At 37.6% G+C, this 20,435-nt stretch overlaps 1 protein-coding gene across 2 annotated transcripts in view; it reads left to right on the forward strand.

Annotated features, from left to right (window-relative positions):
• Positions 1-20,435, forward strand: part of LOC126418936 (TBC1 domain family member whacked) — a 93,164-nt gene that overhangs the window by 59,553 nt on the left and 13,176 nt on the right. For both annotated transcript variants that reach the window (XM_050085971.1, XM_050085972.1), the window contains exons 5-7: positions 7,985-8,165; positions 13,506-13,580; positions 13,666-13,780. In XM_050085971.1, coding sequence (XP_049941928.1) covers positions 7,985-8,165; positions 13,506-13,580; positions 13,666-13,780 — 371 coding nt within the window. The remainder of the gene's footprint in view (positions 1-7,984; positions 8,166-13,505; positions 13,581-13,665; positions 13,781-20,435) is intronic.

Genomic DNA, 20,435 nt, shown 5'->3' on the forward strand with positions numbered 1-20,435 from the left:
ATATTCGGACAGAACTGTATTACATGAACGCAAAGAGTATAAACAGAAATACTACACCGTTGTTTGAAAAACAGATGCTCAACTGGTGGTGAATACGTTAGATTTTTTGTTCTGTTCCTATAGCCCTGCTGTTGTGAGATATGCCAATATTGAAATAATGCCTCTTAGTTTCAGAATCTAAGGGCATAATTATTTCACATTGTATATAACTATTTATAATGATAATTAATTTTATTATTTCAGTGTTTGATTTAATTAAGCATTAATTTCCATTTAGGAATGCTTTAGCATTCGCTTGCAGAAAGATTATAGAACTAGTTTGCACCCCCATGTATTCTAACGTGATCACTAAATGGCAGATCATGCTTCTGTAGTTCTGCACTGTAATGCTCTCTGGCAGAAGGAACGTAAAGCTCTGTGCCAGAGCAGCTGTGGCTCCATTCACCGCCATAAGAAGCGTATAGAAACAGACCGCCGATCCTTTCGCACAGTGCTTATTAGAGCAGATGGTACCAGTGTGCAGTTGACTCAGAGCTTCAGAAAACCACTGTGAGAGCGCGCGCAGCGAAACGTACCTTTTCAAATCAGAATATACATACTCTGGAACAGTGTTCTGCGCGCAATTCGTATAGATTTCTCTTTCTTTCTTTTTCATACAAGTGGGGCCACAGCACAGTGGCACTACCTCAGAAGCTGCCCCTGTTTGTATCACTGTGTGTTTACCATGCAATGTGACCAGCAAGGATCTGTGAAGGCTATTTGGCATGGTTTACATTTACACTTGCACAGATGTAAGTATTGCTTTGTGTACTAGCATGATGTGGTGGGAAAGATATGTCTTTTAAGGGGAGTTCACAGCTTATTTAAATGCGTTTATTTTGAACCAGGTGTAGGTGGTACCGAGTGATAACAGCTCTATGTTGTCAGGATGGTGTTGTGGAACCTGTAGGGTATCTTTCAGTGCTAATAAAACACGGTTAGCGAGTTAATATTTATTCATTCAGATATACAGTCGTGTCTCTTCTCGTCAGCCTCATCTGATGCCTCGTGTCAATGACGCAATTCTGTTGACTCCTGTTGTAGGCTCAGGTGCTAAGCCTCCCGCTCCAACAATCTGGCCGAAGTCTTGCGGTCTGAAATCCGCTGTCTGCAGGTGAAGCCATAGCAAGAGATTATGTCCTCACACTGTTGTTACTGTCCTCACTCCCTCTCCAGAAAATCATGATGATTCATGGTAAATGATTGGTATGTATCACACTGTCGAAAACCGTGTAGTTGGCTGATCCAGACCCCAACAGACAGTTAGGCCAAGACACCCAGAAGTGCCTTTAGCAAGGATCAGGAAACAGGCACTAGACAGCCCTCTTATCCAGCAGTGATGACGAAATTAGTGGGGCAAGCACTGCAAGATGTACTGGCGTTGGAAGACCCTCACTTGGATGTTATCATCTTGGAAACAGCAAGCATTGTGTTCATGAGAGGTGCTGGAACATCTATTACGTGGGTGTCACTACACCGTAATAATCATTAAATCTAGGGCTTCGGTACAAAAGCCATCAATCTTGATGACCAATTGAATTCAGAGCTGGAGAACTGCAGTATATATGAAGACATGTGGGAGATAATGACATGAGACTCTTGTCTGTTATGACTGAATGTGATCTGCTTCTTTACTAATGGTGAGGAGTCCTTATTCTCTTGTGTTTGTTTGATGATTTGTTACAGGCCATTAACAGCACTGGAACTGTCAACTCTGTGAAGTGTGTTATTGCATCTAAAGTATAGTTTATTGCTCCATGTAACAAGAGCTAATAAATCTCTCGACTCTTCGTCAGTAAAAAAGACACACACACACCATTCATACACGCAAGCAAACACACCTCATGCACACATGACTGCCAACTAAAAAACTGAAATAACTGATGTAAAATGATGCTGGCGTGGCATTGGACATCACTTAGCGTATACAAACTTTGCATGGTTAAGTTTCCTGACACCAAGGTCGTGCTCTAACACAACACATCTGAACTGATAAACAGGTCACGATTCGTACCATATCTCCTGCCGCTGCCAAGTTCTACTCAGCTTGGCGGCTGATGGGAGTAATGAGGATTGTTTGTTCGAATAAAGGTATCATGACCAATCACAGTCATTTCCAAACTGTCTGCTGCGCATGAGCAGCTTTGTGGATGTTCTGATCATCATGACATCTTTGTCAAACCTTATTTAGCATGTTTTGTCGTTTGGCCACTTGTAGCATTAGCTGACACCTTTGCCCAGTTTTTGTTGCTCAAAGCCTCAAATGTTTTTGATTTAAACTCGGTGCTAGTAACGTTTTTTTTATACTTAGGAAGACATGTTTCAAGTTTTTATTCTTCTTGTCAAGCACAATATTTATGTAAGTATTTTATGTGACATTTCACAAACTAACATTTGAGTGAGAGATTGTGTGTGAGTGGTTTTCTGTGTAATTGGGGGACACAGTACCGGATAACTTCAAAAAGACAACTACATTGCAAGAGACACAGAACAACACATATGCCAGTACTGCACAGAATACTTAAGTAAATATTTTCACTAGGCAGTGAGAATGAATTCTCGAAATAGGTCTTGCTAAGCATGAAAAAATAAGTAACTGTTGCAGTGTTTCATTATTCAAATAATGAATGAGAGCTACATGCTTTCCAAAAACATTGATTATGATGTATGGAATTAAGTCAAACATTTCTATTTCCCAGACAGTTACTAGTTCTAGTTATATCAGTGGTTTTTATTTTATAATAAACCTTTACATGTAACTTTTACCACTTAAAATGTTTTTTCCTCATTTTACATTTTCCAACATTTATTGGTCAAATAATAGGGAAGTGCAGTGTCTGCAAAAGAGATTGGTTGCAAAATATTTGTGTGACCCACCTTAAAATATTGCTCAGGTGAGTGGAACCTATTCTAAGCAAGACTAACAGGTGATATGGAATGTATACAAAGTATGGCAGCACAAAGTTTATTTGACCAATAGGAGATCTTCATGGAGATACTGAAAGAACTTAACTGGCAAACACTTGAAGATAGATGCAAGCTATCTGTGAGAGCTTACTAAGTAAGTTTCAAGAACCAATTTTAAGTGATGAATCTACAAATATACTACAATTCTCTATGTATCACTCCTGTAGAGAACACAAAGACCATCCTAATTACAGTATGCACAGATGCATTTAAGCAATCATTCTTCCCACATTCCATACGTGATTGGAATGGGAAAAAGACCTAATAACTTGTACGATGGGAAGTACCCTCTACCATGCAATTCACAGTGGTTTTCAGAGTATTGCTGTAGGTAAGTGTACCTTTCATGAAATACTCTCATTGGGAACAGATTTGCCAGTCTACTTCTTCAGATGTGATTTCATAATGTTGTTGTCTAGTTTGGGAAAGGGGAATAATAAGTGCCAAAATTGCTGCAATGGTGTCGCCATAAAAAAAATTATTTCTACTTTTTTAACTTACAGATACCAATGCCTCAGTAATACACAATTGTCGTTGTACTGTTACCATGTTGTAGTTCCTTATTCTTGGCATGGCTGGCACTTTATATATTTTTGTTGGTGCTTTTTATCAACTGGATTGAGACATTAGAAATGCTCCACCTTACAGTAGATTTGTCGCCCTGAATACTATCACTGATACAGTCCTCTAGTGCTCATAATCTATTTTGGCATCTTGGATGCAGACAAAAAAATAAATAAATAAATAAATAAGCAAAAGGACACCACAAGTCATACAAACTGAACTCAATACTGTTTGAGATGTACTGAACCTCATGGAGTGGCCACGAGACCGCAACTACATGTTTAATCAGCATAGCAACCATTGTCATACTGAAGTATTTCAGTAATCTAACTTGCATGTCTGCCCTACTTTTTGAAAATCAAAATACTGGACAAACTTTTGAATGCATGTCTTCTGTGAGAAACTCTTTCAGGCCAAAATTCAAATATTGAGACTTGGTCTCAAAAATAGGGTAAACAAAATACATTATGAAAGGATTACAGGCGGAGAAGAAGAAAAATATGCTAGAAAATGTGTTTATGCCGCAAAGAGGTTCAACTGAATCACAGTTGGGAGCATTTATTTCGTGTTTTCTTTGCAGTATAAGTCATATAAAACCATTTGTATAGCAAAAAATGTAAAAACATGTAAAAGCCCTGGATCATTGTCACAATAGCGGTGTTGTCAGAGGAACAGGACATAGTGTATGTTCTACAACTGCCAAAATCAACAAAGATTACAAATATTATATACTCTTGTGGGAACTTAGGATATAATTTTATAAATAATTTACATAAATAGCAATCAACAATTTGTGTGCTTTGCTTTGTTGAATGTAAATGCAAGTATCTGCTGTAGAACTAATAAGCATTCCCGCCCCCCTCATGAATGAGTTGAAACTTATTATTCCAGCTATGAGGTGACTGCATAAGTGCATACAATGATTTTGTGAGGCGACAAATACGACCTGACCCATCATCGAAACCTTCTGGTTGAGTCATGTATACTTCTGTATCCAAGTCACCATACAAAACTGCAGTTCAGACATCTAATTGACCAAGTTCCAAATTTTCTTCTGCTGCAATCGCTATTATAGCACAAATACTGCCATAAAGAGCAACTGGACTAAAAGTTCCATCAACCTGGCATGTTGAAACATATTGCACACAACCTAGTAAGCACAGTATCGATCAGTTGATCCATCAAGTCTATTTTTAATATGAAGTGCCCATCGATTATTGATAACACCTCTTTTTTTGTACAGGTATTTTCTTCAGAGGACTTCATTTCTTAGCTTTTATCGCATTAAACCGTTTATTGGAATTACTACTTTCCGTAGCTTTGTTGAAGTTTGGTGGCTCAAGCTTCGTTTTTGTCAGGCAAACTAATGTGTTTGCTTCTTGAGACTCCTGAAGGTGTTATCCCAATTATAGTTACTAAATTTCACTTGGGGACGTATTTTATGAACTGGTTGACGATTTGGCAACTTATTCCAATATTCTGGGTCACTAGTCACAAGCTGATAGACAGTAGATCCACTTTGTTCTCCAGTTTCTTCAGGTATGGAATAAAATTCCAATTATATCAAATTTCCAGTTGCACATAGTTTTTCTGGTTGAAAATCAACATTGCACAATTTTGTCACACAATGTTTTGATGGAATCCACACTTTGTAACGATTGTTGTCAGTCACGTAGCCAATGAAATGGGCAGGCATAGCTTTGTCATCAAACTTTGAGTGAAATTCTCTTGCAAATAAACATAGCATTTGGATCCAAAAAATTTGTAGATAGCTGAAACACTTAAACATTTTGCCAGACCACAATTCGAAAGGTGTATTACCTTCAGCATGTGACTTCCCAGTACAATTGAGTAGAAAAGCAACTGTGTCACTTGCACGAGTCCAAAATGATCTAGGTAATGTGCTAGATGTTAACATTGAGTGAGCTAATTCAGCTATATTTTTATTTGCTTGTTCAGCAGCATCATTTTGCTCACACCCAAACCTCCAGATGTCAGCCAATCAGATTAGTACCAAGCATTGTGTGTTGATAAAGTATCTACCAAAACACCGATTTAGTTCATGCTGTGTGCTGTTGTCACGCAGAAGGTGGGCAAACAGTAATTAAAAGTAACACCAGAACTATGGAGTATAGGCAAAACGTATAAAGATCTCTGGCAGGTGAGTTGGTAGGGTGTCAGATTGTCATTCTAAAGATCCTGAGTTGAAAACTCGCTGATTGTAGTGTTTTTTTCCCAGTCTGTTTTTGCTTCGTTGGTTGAAAGTAACAAACCTAAGAGTACATTTATATAGGCAGGTGTGGTGTTATCTATACAAATGTGTGCTATAGGTTTGCTACTTTCAACTAACAAAGTGAAAGCAGACTGCCAAAAGAACATTGCTATAAACTCAGAAACGTCCTTTTACATGGCAGAAAAATGTTCTCCCATAAAACAATTTCACACGTAATCTGTTACTTTTTAATTATCATTTATGCATCTTCTAGTGGACAACAGTACACAGCACAAACTAAGCTGTTGTTTTGGTTGGTACTCGATTGATGCACAACATTTGGTACTGATCTGAGTGTCTTGACATCTGGACATGTAAAATAAAACTTAAAACCATGCTCTTGTAGCACTGCAGCTACCATGTTACAATTACTCACTCCTCCACCATCAGACCAAAGTACTTTTACCTTATGACCTGTACCGAGCGAGGTGGCGCAGTAGTTACACACTGGACTCGCATTCGGAAGGACGACGGTTCAATCCCGCGTCCGGCCATCCTGATTTATGTTTTCCGTGATTTCCCTAAATCACTCCAGGCAAATGCCGGGATGGTTCCTCTGAAAGGGCACGGCCGACTTCCTTCCCCATCCTTCCCTCATCCGATGAGACCGATTACCACGCTGTCTGGTCTCCTTCCCCAAACAAACCAACCAACCTTATGACCAACAGCATCACACTCCTTCAAAAATGTTTTCAAATTGTCAGCTGCTTTAGATTTACTTTGCATGAAATATATCCAAATGAAGCAATCATCTCTCAAAATAAGATAGTAACGAAAACCATTTATAGAGTTAGCAGACATTGGTCTATTAACGTCTGCATTGATCAGCTCACTGAAAGTTTGTGGACAATCTCTGGTGCGGCGAAATGGTTTGCGGTGGGATTCCCAAGAACACATCCATCACAAAATGATGTAGTATCAGAACACTTAAATGATATACCAAACTAAGAGAGCAAATTTTGTACATGACGTTTATCTTGATGACAGTCTCTCATGCCAGCATTGCAGTTGTTCTTCTGAAGTTCATAAATTAATCATTACTTGTGAATCTGGAGGACAGACTCACATGTTTGTAATAAAGGCTGGACACATAACTCTTCCTGTTATGACTGTTTCACTATGTTGTTATCATAATTCACATTATATCCACATTGTGCAGCTTGATGCACAGAGAAAAGTTGGTGTCTGATATTGGGTACATACCAGTCACTTTCAAGCAAAGCAGTTGTCCCTCATTTGTTGAGGAATGTTTGAGTATGAATACTGCTAGCCCTCTGTGCAAAAATAATTTCTTTGCCAGCTGTCTGTTACACATTGCGGAATCTGAAACTTTTCAAATGTATTGAAATGGTGTTCATTTGGTGAAATGTTCGAAGTCCAAGCATCTGCACTATCACAATTAACATGAAGCAACAAGCTAGTGCCTGTTTGGTTTGCTGCTCACTTTTAAACAGGAAATCAAATTGTTATTGTTGTTAGCTGTCGTTTTTACTTCTGTGGCCATCTGCTTTCGACAGTTCGCGACAATATGTTCAGCTTTCTTGCAATACAGACATGTACAACTTTCTTTCTTTCTTTGAATGTCATAACACAACTGAAGCATCATGCCTGCCATTCCACAAATCTTTCAGTCTCACGAATATCCTAGTAAATAAAAAAATAGTCTAGTGAATGAATACTATAATTATCACAATCTGAAACGTTCAAACCTGGTCCCATAATTTGTTGTGGTCAACTTAGGCTATAATTCATACAGTAAAAACACGAAAACAAAAGGAAACTCTTAGGAGCAAAGAATGCCACACAACACAAAACTAAGCACTGCCGAAGGAGAGGACAGGAGCCGCCACTGCAAAAAAAGAAAAAAAAATTCTTTCAAGAAAATTATTTAAAAGTATATTTCTTAGATTTTTTAACAGGGTCAGGCCTGAAACTTTTTTGTGGCTACTTAAGCCACCATTTGCCTTCCAAACAAACTATCATATGGCCACCCTTGCATCTAGATGTATACCATACTTTTTGTGTGTGTTTCTTGTTTAGGAAGGAAAGTAATGAGGGCATAGTCATTAACATTTTCAATTTCTTTCATTGTGTTATATAATTTTTGAGTGCTGTAGCAAATATTTCCTTTGTATTTTACAGGCAGCAAGAACTTTTTCAAGTACTGAAGGCATACTCAATCATGAACAAAACTGTTGGCTACTGCCAGGCACAGGCTCCGATTGCAGCTTTCCTGCTAATGCACATGCCAGCTGAACAAGCATTTTGGTGCCTAGTCTCCATTTGCGACAAGTACCTTGTGGGCTACTACAGTCAAGGAATGGTATGTATAGTGCTACTGAGACTTCTTGCATAGAAAAGAGTTAACAAAAATTAAAAGCATGTTGGAAATAAAGATTGGGGGACTTAGATTCACACACTGTGAATAGGTTAGCAGATTATAGTAATGCGCCTATGAAACCACCTGGAGAAAATTATTGTTTCATTAGATTTTTGAAAAAAGGGAGAGGGTTATTTTGGAGTCAGTCCCAAGGAAGAACATGAGAGGCACTGATAAGAGATGGAAAAGCAAGGTGTTGAAGATAATGAAGTAAGTTTGAAAAGATCTTCTGTTAGTCAGTCTTAGTTAGTCTTGAAGTGAAAAAGGATAATCTGTATCGTCACAAAACAAGCTCTTGTGTTACGCAACATCGACAATTAAATATGAAAAAGCACATGTATTTACTGTAAAAATAACAACTTTATAAGTTGTGGATGTGTCTCAGTAGAACTTTCGACCATGCCTGTCAATTAAAATTACTTTCATTGATTTGTAGAAAGTTTCATTTACATTTATACTCCGCAAACCACCCAACAGTGTGTTTCACAATGGAAAAGTGGACTGTAGGTAAAGAGGGAGAAATTTTGAAGAATATGTTGACATAGAATCTTGGTAGAATGGAAATTGGAAGAACCAGATAGGAAATGACTTTGATAGTCCTGTAAACACAGCATGGCAGATAATCCATAACGTTGACCAACTACAGAGTTTAGTGTTACATTCATTTCTTTAGGCAATAGCGTGGGATTTGCCAGTGGGGAGGGGGAGTGTGGAATGGAAAATAAAGGGGATTAGAATAAATTTAGTACTAGCTAAGATCACAATTTTCCTCTAGCACACCAATGATTTGGGTTTTGTGAAAGGAAATTCTGCGTTAATGTCAAATCATAATAAAAATTTCCATGCTAGTGTCAAAGATATTATCTTTATATAATTCAAATTTCACTTGAAGCTGTACACTATAGAAATGAGTAGATGTGCCTTTTAGGTGATTTTGTGTCCAAGAGATGCTATAGCTACAACTATTAAATGTTTTCATAGTGGAAAAACCTTTGTGGATCATTATCTCATTTATGGTTAAAGTTTCACTTCTAAATTTTGGCAGTACCTTTTCTATCTGTACCATGACACAATTTTTAGTTTTGTAGTAGGCAGGTCCTTCAGTCCACTTATACTGTGTTGTATTGTGATCACTTCATTTGTTCTGCTTATGCCTTTGGAACTATAAGGACCATCGACAAAAGAGACGTAAAGGTAGTAAGGTTGTGGAACAGAGCAAGTTTTGTGATGTCATGAGATAGAATTTCACATTACAAATCATTCACGAATGTGAACAGTGCTTGAAGTCTTGTTGGATTTTAGCAATGTGCTTTAAAACAGAAATCAGTACAGTGTGAAATGCCTTTCAGCTTTATGGGCTGAACTGAGCAGATACTATATTGTGATCCAACTGACATGCAGTATTTGGTGCTTTTTAGAATTTGTAAACAATGAAAATGTAGTGTTTCAAGGCACTGGACATTATAGAGACATCAAAATCACATCGTGTTAGATACAGTTTGTTATGAGAGTGACAGATGGTATAGGATGAAAAGATAAACATCTCCAAATGCTTTACTCAACCAATGGTCATGTGTATCTCCACTGCTCACAGAACAGTGAAAGCTTGGTTTGTTGTAAGCTTGGAAGACATGGACATGAAACTTTGATGGCACCTCTGTTATGTACATGTATAGTACATGATGTCTCAGATTTACTGACCATGATTGATTAATGTTGTGCTTCTGAGTGTTCTGTCAAATAGTAGTTTCCATTGTATGCACTAACTGACAGGGCTTGTTTCATGATCGAGAAGGTTGACATGATAAAATGTATCAAATGAACAATTTTGTATGACTGACATAACACTGCCTTTGAAAATGGCGTAAAGTCAAGGTTGTTGGAAAAATAAGTGTGCTCAACACATAAGAAAAGTTATCAAAAGTACATCCACATGGCTGCATCGTCTCACAGCATTTTCATGCATATTGCAGTTGTTGTAAAGATACTGTGCATAAAAAGGAAACAACTCATCAGAACACATTAATGTGTAGCATGTTTGGTAGAGAGTTGTTTTCTTGATTTGGGGATCTAAGTTTGATTCCCAGTCACACACAAAATTTTGAACTCCTCGTGATTGTTTTAAGTTCTCTGTGTGTTCAAATAAATTATCTGTAGTAGTTTATCTAGAAGGAAATTGAAAATGTTTGTAGTTCTGTTTTCCAATTTGTTAAGTACCTTTGAACCCATAGACACCTCAACAATATTCTTAGTTTTTCTTCATGCATTTTTGAAAGTCACTAATGAAGTTAAATCATCCATTTCTATGTGTACATTTTTTGGAAGCAAAATGTGTGTGTACGGTGTACAGTGCACCACTGGAGCATGTTATGGCTGCAGATCACATGGGTGGACATGTCACTTGTGACCATTTCTGAGCACTCACCATCCATGTTCGGAATTGTGTCCATGTTTCTGTTTCATTCTGTGTGAGGACAGCTTTAAAATTTAAGGTGATTTTCTCATGTTCATGTGTTAATAAAAGAATGTATTAATGTGGTTTCTGGTATTTTCATAGCGGAAATTATTATTATTATTATTATTATTATTATTATTTTTTTTTTTTATTTTTTATTTTTTATTTTTTTTTTTTTTTTGGTGGGGGGGGGGGGCGGGTTGACCTTCCAGATTTATGATTTTGTATTAATGCACACTTTTAGAGATTGATCTAGTTGTTAAACGATGAGCACATAGATTAATTTTATTTTCGTAATTCTTTGACGTGGCCCTTCCATATCTTTACATCTTATTCTTGCCGTAACTTGGTTTAATAATGAAGTATGCTTACAAGCGCTTTGAATAACATGTTGATACTTTCTTGAAATGTCTGTTTAGTGACATGAAGCATGATTAGTGACATGAAGGAGATACATTTTTTATGTAGTCCAACAAACAGGTCTATAAAGTTATGAACTGGCAATATTGAGAAGGTAGACTACAACTTACCGCCTAGGTAAAGTGATTTGTGGTGGGTAAGAATGTAAAAATTTGTGATAACTGCATCTGTAGGCCTGTAAATTTTATTATTCCTTGCAAACAACAAATATGTATATACACTTCTTGGATGAGGAGTTGAGGAAACCAGGAGAGTTTGAAGAGAGAAGTACTGCTGTCCAGGGAATAAGTATACAGTGGAAGTAACAACAGAGGGAAAGAAACCTAAAAACAAACCAAAGTTGAATAAGTTATGTGAAATTAAATAAATAATGAAGCAAGAGCAGAGCATTTGCAAAGTCAGAAACCAAGCAGAGGGAACATTTTAGGACATGGATAGATGAGTCTAGGGCAGTATAAGTGGACAGGAGGTATAGTTGGGATGGTGGAATTTGCTTAGATGATTGTTGGAACCAAGGGATACACAGGATGAGAGTTCGGAAGAGCTAATATATGGGGAGTGCCCAGGTGCTATTAGCCATAAAGTAAGAGTTGAAAGTGGCTCTCTGGTGTGGTCTGATACATCCAGGCAACATTTTTTGACTGGCAATTAATTGGAATGGACAACAGGATCATTGTGCATGGTGATTTCAATAGGTCCTTTTCATTTGCTAGAGTAATAAATAATTGTTATGAGACAAATTTAAGAAGTAGTGGGTAGATGGCATGGGCTGGACTTGTAAGTTGTTCAAATGTACATGATCAATGGACCATTGGGTTGGAAGCAAAAAGGGTATAAGCATGAACCAGTAATATTGTACGGTATGGTGGAGGAGAGGCAGATTAACAATTTTAAGGATGCAAGAAATATATTAGGCAGAATATTCTTATCCTTTCAGAGTGTGACAAAATGTATACGAAGACCGAGGACACAGATGAATAGCGCGACTGCAGGGACTTATCCCTTGCACGCTTCCCATGAGACCCACATTCTCAAATGTCCACAATCTACATATGTAATGTTCCTAATAGACATTTGCCCATCTACTCATTATTCGTGCACACTAAGGTGACGATTTCCGTAAGAGTTCGAGCAACCTGTGCACATTCGCACAGACGAAGGTCAATGGCCAGAAAGCGCACAGGTTGCCCAAACTCTTACGAGAATCGTCATCTTAGTGTGCACGAGTAATGGGTAGATGGGCAAACACCTATTAGGAACATTACATATGTAGATTGTGGACATTTGGGAATGTGGGTCTCACGGGAAGTGTACAAGGGATAAGTCCCTGCAGTCGCGCTATTCATCTGTGTCCCCAGTGGCTCAGATGGGTAGTGTGGTTTGTGGGATTAAAGGGACCAGACTGCTACGGTCATCGGTCCAGACGGGTAGTGTGTCTGCCATGTAAGCAGGAGATCCTGCGTCCGAGTCCTGGTCAGGGCACACATTTTCAGCTCTCCCCATCGAGGTATATCAACAACACCTGTCGGCAGCTGAGGGTTTCAGTTAATTATCATGTGACCAAATGTAATTCAATTTCTGCAGGATGTTACATTTAAGTTGTTGAAGTCAAAGGTGGTATTACATTTTGGCTCTTACCGTCTGAGGCAGTGCAGTGTTTTAGACTTCAAACGTATTCAGGAGCAGCAGGGTTCAAATCCCAATCCAATATTTTCAGTGAATACCCTAAATTTATAATTTTAAAAAGAACACAGCTTGTTTTTTTTTTCCAATTCTCTTGAAATTCATCTTTTGCTTTATATGTGATAACCATGTTGTCGACAGGACAGTAGACCTTAATTTTTCGTCCTTCAATTTTGACTACTGCAGTAAATTTGAGAATTAGTAGATATAACAAGTTTGTTGGAGATAGAGAGGATCCATTCTGTGTGTATAACCTTTTCAAACTCATTATAGTGGGATAGTGACTTTGTGTACAGTGTATGAAAGTATCCAGACAATGAGGAAGAAATTTTCATTGATGGGGAGTTTGCAATTGTTGAGGTGGAGAGACTGCCAAAATTATGTCGGGACCACGTCAGAACTTGAGAATTTTGGGTCAGTGGCTATATCTATTTTGATATCATCCTTTGGTTTTCATTTTTAATGTTACACTAGAAAGCATCAGGAAATATGCTTATCAGAATAGAACTACACATGACATTGTTCAACAAAGTGTTGTGTTTTATTACATACACCACTTATTGTGAGAAAAACCATTTGGTAGCAGTGGTGGAGTCAGAAAGTTTAATACTGACTACTGTAGGATTACAATATGTATTACAGGATTATAGTATATACATTACAGGTGTTAAAGCAAATAATTAAAAGCTGTATGATTATGAATGATAACCCGTTGCTTTTTCCAGGAAACATTGCAGCTAGATGGTGACATTTTGTTTGGACTACTTAAAAAAGTTTCTCCAAGTGTTTATAAACACATAGTAAGTATGGTATAGCAGTTTTTAGTCATAGCAATGGTGTAGTCTGATAATACATGTTATTTACTTATTTTCAATTTTTTTACAGAAAAAGCAAAAAATTGAACCTATTTTATACATGACTGAATGGTTTCTTTGTGTGTTTACAAGAACACTTCCATGGGACACAATCCTTAGGGTGTGGGATATGTTCTTGTGTGAAGGTAAGCAAACAAAATGCTGCACCACTTAGAAAATAATTATTAATTTGTTTCCATAATGTCACCTTAAAACATGCTATATGCCTTTATTTAGTTCATTATAGCATCCCTAATTTTAACTTACACTTTGCTTGAAAATAATAGGGTAGGCTACAGAAATTTGGAGCAATATTTGTTATAGATCTCTATGGAATAACAGTAGTGATATACGAAGTTCCTTGTCTTGCAGCAGGCACCTCCCCTACTAGCAGGTAGGGAATTCTCGCCCAATATGGTGGGTACCAGGGAAATAGAATACAGAGGGTGGATCAAAAGAAGCAACTGCTGTTTTCTATTATTATGTCGGTTTATGCGAGCCTAAAGGAAGAAAGCCTTGAGAGTAAATTAAATGGTCCTCCAGGTTTGGGATTGTGTAGCAGGCCAGCTTCTCGGCACCTAAAAAAATGAAATGCTTAAAAACCCAATAAAATGCGTTGGAAAAGCTGGAACTTTGGATGACAGTCTAATGATGGAAAAATGAGATTTGGATGCTGGCATATGTGAGGTATTTTTGTTAAACTGAATGAGTTAACCACAGAACGTAGCACACTCAAAATTGATGTTACTATATTTTCTTAAACAAAGTTGAAAGATAAAGGAGAGAAAGAGCTTGGTAAATATATATACATTCGGAATGGTATAACCAAAGCAGGAGTTTCTACTATGATAGAGAAAATTATAGAAGAAAAGAATCGGAAATTGGTAATTTATTAGCAATGTATTGATATAGTTCAAATGACACTATTTGCTAGGAAAGTTGGGATTATTGCAGTATGTGCACCCAAGAGTGATATAAATGACCAGAAGAATGGGACAACTCTCAGAGAGACACAGAGAAACTAAAAATCCCAGGAAGCAAAGAGCTGATTATTATGGAGAATGCAAGAGTAAGAATGAGGAATCGTGTAGGATAGTGGGAAAATGCGAATAACAGTATATAATGACAATGGAGAACGACTGATCAAAAAATTTTCTACACAGTTTTTTTTTAATACAAGTATTCGGTAGCAGAATACCGGACAGTGTGAATCTATAATGGATTATATATCCATTTGAGGAAGAAGTACTTGTGAGGTAGCTGAAATGAGACTTTATGGAGAATACTAGTGAAGATTAATCTCTCTCAGTAACTGTTTACTGAGAGAGAAGTGTTTCTGGCTTTGGAAAACAGCAACAAGATTTGTACCTTTCTTAAAAGTCCTTAAAAGCTCTTAATTTTTGTACCGTGCTATAAAAATACTTAGAAGTGCTTATTTTGTCCTTTTTTGTGTTGCAGTCCTGAAAGGTCATTATTTTCATCTTGGCAATTGTATTCATACTTAAAAAAAGATTAACTTGTGAAGTTAAAAAAGCGAAAAAAGGATGGATGCATGTGTCGAAAGCCAAAGCAGTTATGATGGTCACTCAGCTGCATGACGTGTAGGGCGAGAGGGGCAGGCTGCCCCCCCCCCCCCCCTGCCCTCCCCCCCTCCCTCACCACAGGCATGTAGAACAGAGTGGGGGTATGATTACATGCGGTACTGGCAACTGACACTGCTTGCTGTATGTGAACTCATTACTGCAGTGCTTGTGCAGGAAAATACTATACATAGGCCGCAGTGGTACTATACATTGGCTGAAATGGCAAGGGGCACGGAAATCTTAACTAAATAGTACACCTGTGACAAGAAAATATATGTGGCAAAGTATCAGTCTGCAATTTATCAGCCATCCCTACATGTCACATACATTTGGTTTCTATTTAAAATTGTGATTAAAATGTCTGGAAAGTGTGCATTTAGCCAAATGTGGCAGCGACAGGACAATTATAAACAATGATATAGGGATGATGGGAGAAGTTTAATTAAAAGCCCATATGAAAAGTAAATGTTATTTCACATCATATACAACTTGATTAGAATGATTTGAATCGTTAATGAGTTGGTAATCAGTTTCATCTGTAACTACTTGCATAATAATGATATTTAGTATCTGCGAAAGTTAGTGTTAAAATATATGGGAAAGGTGAGGTATAAATGAAGCAGACATTAACAATAAAACAAATGGTAAAAGATTAGTGTGCAATCACGATCACTCGAAACTGTGAAAATTTATCGGAAAGATGAGGTACTTTACAATCAAAAGAATAAAAATAAAAGTAACAAAGGTTGAGGTAAATTATTTGTGCACTGCACTTACCGTATTTACTCGAATCTAAGCCGCACTTTTTTCCGGTTTTTGTAATCCAAAAAACCGCCTGCGGCTTAGAATCGAGTGCAAAGTAAGCGGAAGTTCTGAAAAATGTTGGTAGGTGCCGCCACAACAAAGTTCTGCCGTCGAATATATGTAGCACTACACAGGCATGCTTTGCAGGCACAAAGATAAATACTGGCGCCAAAACCTCTGCATCAGTAAAAAAAAAAAAAAAAAAAAAAGGGGGGGGGGTGGAATACGAGCTTTTTTTCTCCGCCCCGAGTTTCGATCGTTGCATTTTCATACATTATCCAACGAAGTAAATACAAATTCCATATTGTTCATCTTCGAATGTAGCACCATTTCAATGTACTACGAAAATCCGACTGGCAAGACTATTTGGGATGTTCGTCAATATGGCCAACTCTACGTTCTGAATTTTTTCCTACCTGTGAGAAAAGATGGTTGATAATAGGAACTTTTATGTATTGTGAATCACATGCAGTATTCTCTTCACCATAAGAATAATACGAATATAAACATTTTGCCAGGTATTGTTTCGTGTTTGCTGCTATCTCACTTAAATCCTGTCTGCCTAATAAACTACGAAACTACAGTGAGACAACAGCAAACACAGAAGAATATACATATCATGTCATGTTTATATTCGTATTATTCTTATGCCTAATAGTGGTACAATCCGAAATGAAGCACGGCAATTGACTAGATTTTTAAATCTAATATGAGTCTAATTTCTGTGCAGAATGTTATGTACTACAGAGGCATCTGCAAAGATTTTCAAACGGAGAAAAATTTTCACTAAACTCTCGTTCAGAACATCTTCTATCATATGCAGTCTATTATTTGGTTCTTGTTGATCATTATCGAAGAAAGCAGCAGTGTAAGTAACAACAAATAGCAGTCTGTTACCATTGTTTCGCTAATGAGACGATTCCGCTCTTTTGTTTTTTAATTGTAAGCAGCGGTAGCGTGCACAAAAGCAAGCCATACCACGAGCGGCGACAGGTCGTAAACACACATTGTCAGAATGCGACAAACAATTCATTACACAGTACAGTAATGCATTTTCAGCTGAGAGTGACGTAAACACCTATAACAAAGAGAACGGCACTTATCAGATCAAAGAAAAATAAGCAATCAATTCAAACCAGGCGAAGCACGTGAAAAAGGAAGGGTACCCGTATATATACGGACGGAACACCTGAAGCATAGCAATGGCTACCTGGTAAAGCTTAACTGCTAAGCTTACGACTCGAACCAAACTACTGTAGCTGTATCGTCATTCATTCGACCTAAATTGTGACTCAACTTTGTTTTGATTTGGAGGTGCGGCCTAAAACTTTTCTCTCCCGTTGAATTTCGAGACTCAAATTTCAGGTGCGGCTTAGATTCGGGAAATTTTTTTTTTCCTTGATTTCGAGTCTCATTTTTCTGGTGCGGCTTAGATTCGAGTGCGGCTTAGATTCGAGTAATTACGGTAATCCGTGCTACACCGACAAATTATATCGCAAAACTCGTAATTTCGCGAGCACTTTCATTATATAGATGGGCACAAAGATATAGATTTCTCATAGCAAGTTGATTTCAGATTAAAAAGTATGAATTATAGACCAAATCGTTCAAAGTCAATATAGCGGAAGCTAGAGTGTTTAATGGCAACTATCAAGACCCAATGAGGATGGAGCTGGGTACATGATGGGAGAGCTGCGCCGCCAGCAGATCTAACACGAAACTGGAACACTACAGGACACACACATTTAAGAACATTGCGGGCACTGTGTAGCAGACTGTACAGAAAGCATGATGTATTACCTCTATTTGATATAACATTGGCAGTGACAGGAAGGCATCAAATTGTCCGGCTGGAGGCATGTTTTTTTTTTACTTCTAGGCTCCTAAAACCTGCAAAACACCAATTCCAGGGAAGCTGGTCAAAGAAAGTAAGTTTTGAGATATAGTTCGTAGTCGTAACATGTGTCTGAGCGAAAAAATTTGCCGTAACTCGTAAACTGAAGACATGCCAATAATTTTTTAGAAAAAACTGACTTAGGTGTTTATATTAATTACCAAGAGTATTACTAAATAATAATACTGGCACATTTTTCTTTTCTTCTATGACAGAAACACATTGTGTTGGTGAAACAGCAAGGAAGCATGCTACTTTTTTTACCCTACTACAGGAACATTACAAAGTGTGGACCATTTACTTTTGTCTTATAAAGACTTGCACTCAAATTCAGAAACAAATGAAACTTCAAGCTTTTCATCTTCGTTAACAGTAAAATCATATTTATTGGGAAGTGAATGTCTAAAGGCTGAAATAATTAGGGTAATGAAATTCTGTGAATCAAATTATTCTTTCAAGTCATGAACAAATATTTCGTTTTTATTTATAAACATGTTTACTGATAGTGAAATAGTGAAACACCTCACCTGTGGAGAGAAAATAAAAATGTGCCTGTATAATTTGTTTTGGTACTACCGTATTTACTCGAATCTAAGCCGCACCAGAAAAATGAGACTCAAAATCAAGGGGAAAAAAATTTCCCGAATCTAAGCCGCACCTGAAATTTGAGACTCGAAATTCACGGGGAGAGAAAAGTTTTAGGCCGCACCTCCAAATCGAAACAAAGTTGGTCCATTGTAATATGAGACACAATTTAGGTCGAATGAATGCCGATACAGCTACAGTAGTTTGGTTCGAGTCGTAACCTTAGCAGTTAAGCTTTAGCAGGTAGCCATTACTATGCGTCAGGCGCTCCATCCGTATTTATACGGGTACCCTTCCTTTTTCACGTGCTTCGTCTGGTTTGAATCGATTGCTTATTTTTCTTTGATCTGATAAGCGCCGTTTTCTTTGTTATAGGTGTTTACGTCACTAAGCTGAAAATGCATTACTGTACTGTGTCATGCATTGTTTGTCGCATTCAGATAGTGCGTGTTTACGGCCTGTCGCCGCTCGCGGCATGGCGTGCTTTTGTGCACAGTGCGCACTGCGCACTAACACCGCTTACAATTAAAAAAAAAAAAAAGAGAGAGAGAGGAATCGTCTCATTAGCGAAACAATAGCAAGAGATTGCTATTTGTTGTTACTTACACTGCTGCTTTCTTTGATAATGATCAACAAGAACCAAATAATCCATGCAATGTACATTGTCTCTGGATGAATAAACTACTACTACTACTGCGCATGATAGAAGATGTTCTGAACGAGAGTTAGCGAAAATTTTTCTCCGTTTGAAAATCTTTGCAGGCGCCTCTTTAGTACATTACATTCTGCATAGAAATTAGAGTCATCTTAGATTTAAAAATCTAGTCAATTGCTGTGCTTCATTTCTGACTGTATCACTATTAGGCATAAGAATAATACGAATATAAACATGACATGATATGTATATTCTTCCGCGTTTGCTGTTGTCTCACTCTAGTTTCGTAGTTTATTAGGCAGACAGGATTTAAATGAGATAGCAGCAAACAGGAAACAATACATGGCTAAATGTTTATATTCGTATTATTCTTATGGTGAAGAGAATACTGCATGTGATTCACAATTCATAGAAGTTCCTATTATCAACCATCTTTTCTCACAGGTAGGAAAAAATTCAGAACGTAGAGTTGGCCATATTGACAAACATCCCAAACAGTCTTGCCAATTTGATTTTCGTAGTACATTGAAATGGTGCTACATTCGAAGATGAACAATACGGAATTTGTATTTACTTCGTTGGATAATGTATGAAAATGCAGTGGTCGAAACTCGGGGCGGAGAAAAAAAGCTCATCTTCCACCTTTTTTTGTAATTTATTTACTGACGCAGAGGATTTGGTGCCAGTATTTATCTTTGTGCCTAAAATGCATGCCTGTGTAGCGCTACACATATTCGACGGCAGAAGTAAGTTGTGGCGGCACGCACCAACGTTTTTCAGAACTTCCGCTTTCTTTGCACTCGATTCTAAGCCGCAGGCGGTTTTTTGGATTACAAAAACCGGAAAAAAAGTGCGGCTTGGATTCGAGTAAATACGGTACACCACATTTCAAACAAGGTTTGTTTAAATACTTAGATTGTATAGATGAGTACACAGTTTTATTTTATGAAACTTTAAATAAATCCACCCAGGCTGAGCAGATGGATGCTTCAGTTACATTTTGGAACACATACTTAAATCAGGTTCACACAAGATACATTACTTCTTCTTTCATGGGTGTGCAACAGCAAAGGATACTAAAATTCATTTATGCCTACTGTGGAAAGTATCAAGCTTCAGAAACATCTGCAAGTGTGCATGGATGGACCTGCAGTAAATAAAAAATTCATTAAGATGCTGCCGAAGAATATGAAACAGGATCATGGTAAGAAATTATTGGATTTAGGCTCCTACAGGTTACACACACCAATGATGCTTTTGATAAAGGTGCTCAAATTTCT

The sequence above is a fragment of the Schistocerca serialis genome, chromosome 9 (assembly GCF_023864345.2).
Source record: "Schistocerca serialis cubense isolate TAMUIC-IGC-003099 chromosome 9, iqSchSeri2.2, whole genome shotgun sequence".
Lineage (NCBI taxonomy): Eukaryota > Metazoa > Arthropoda > Insecta > Orthoptera > Acrididae > Schistocerca > Schistocerca serialis.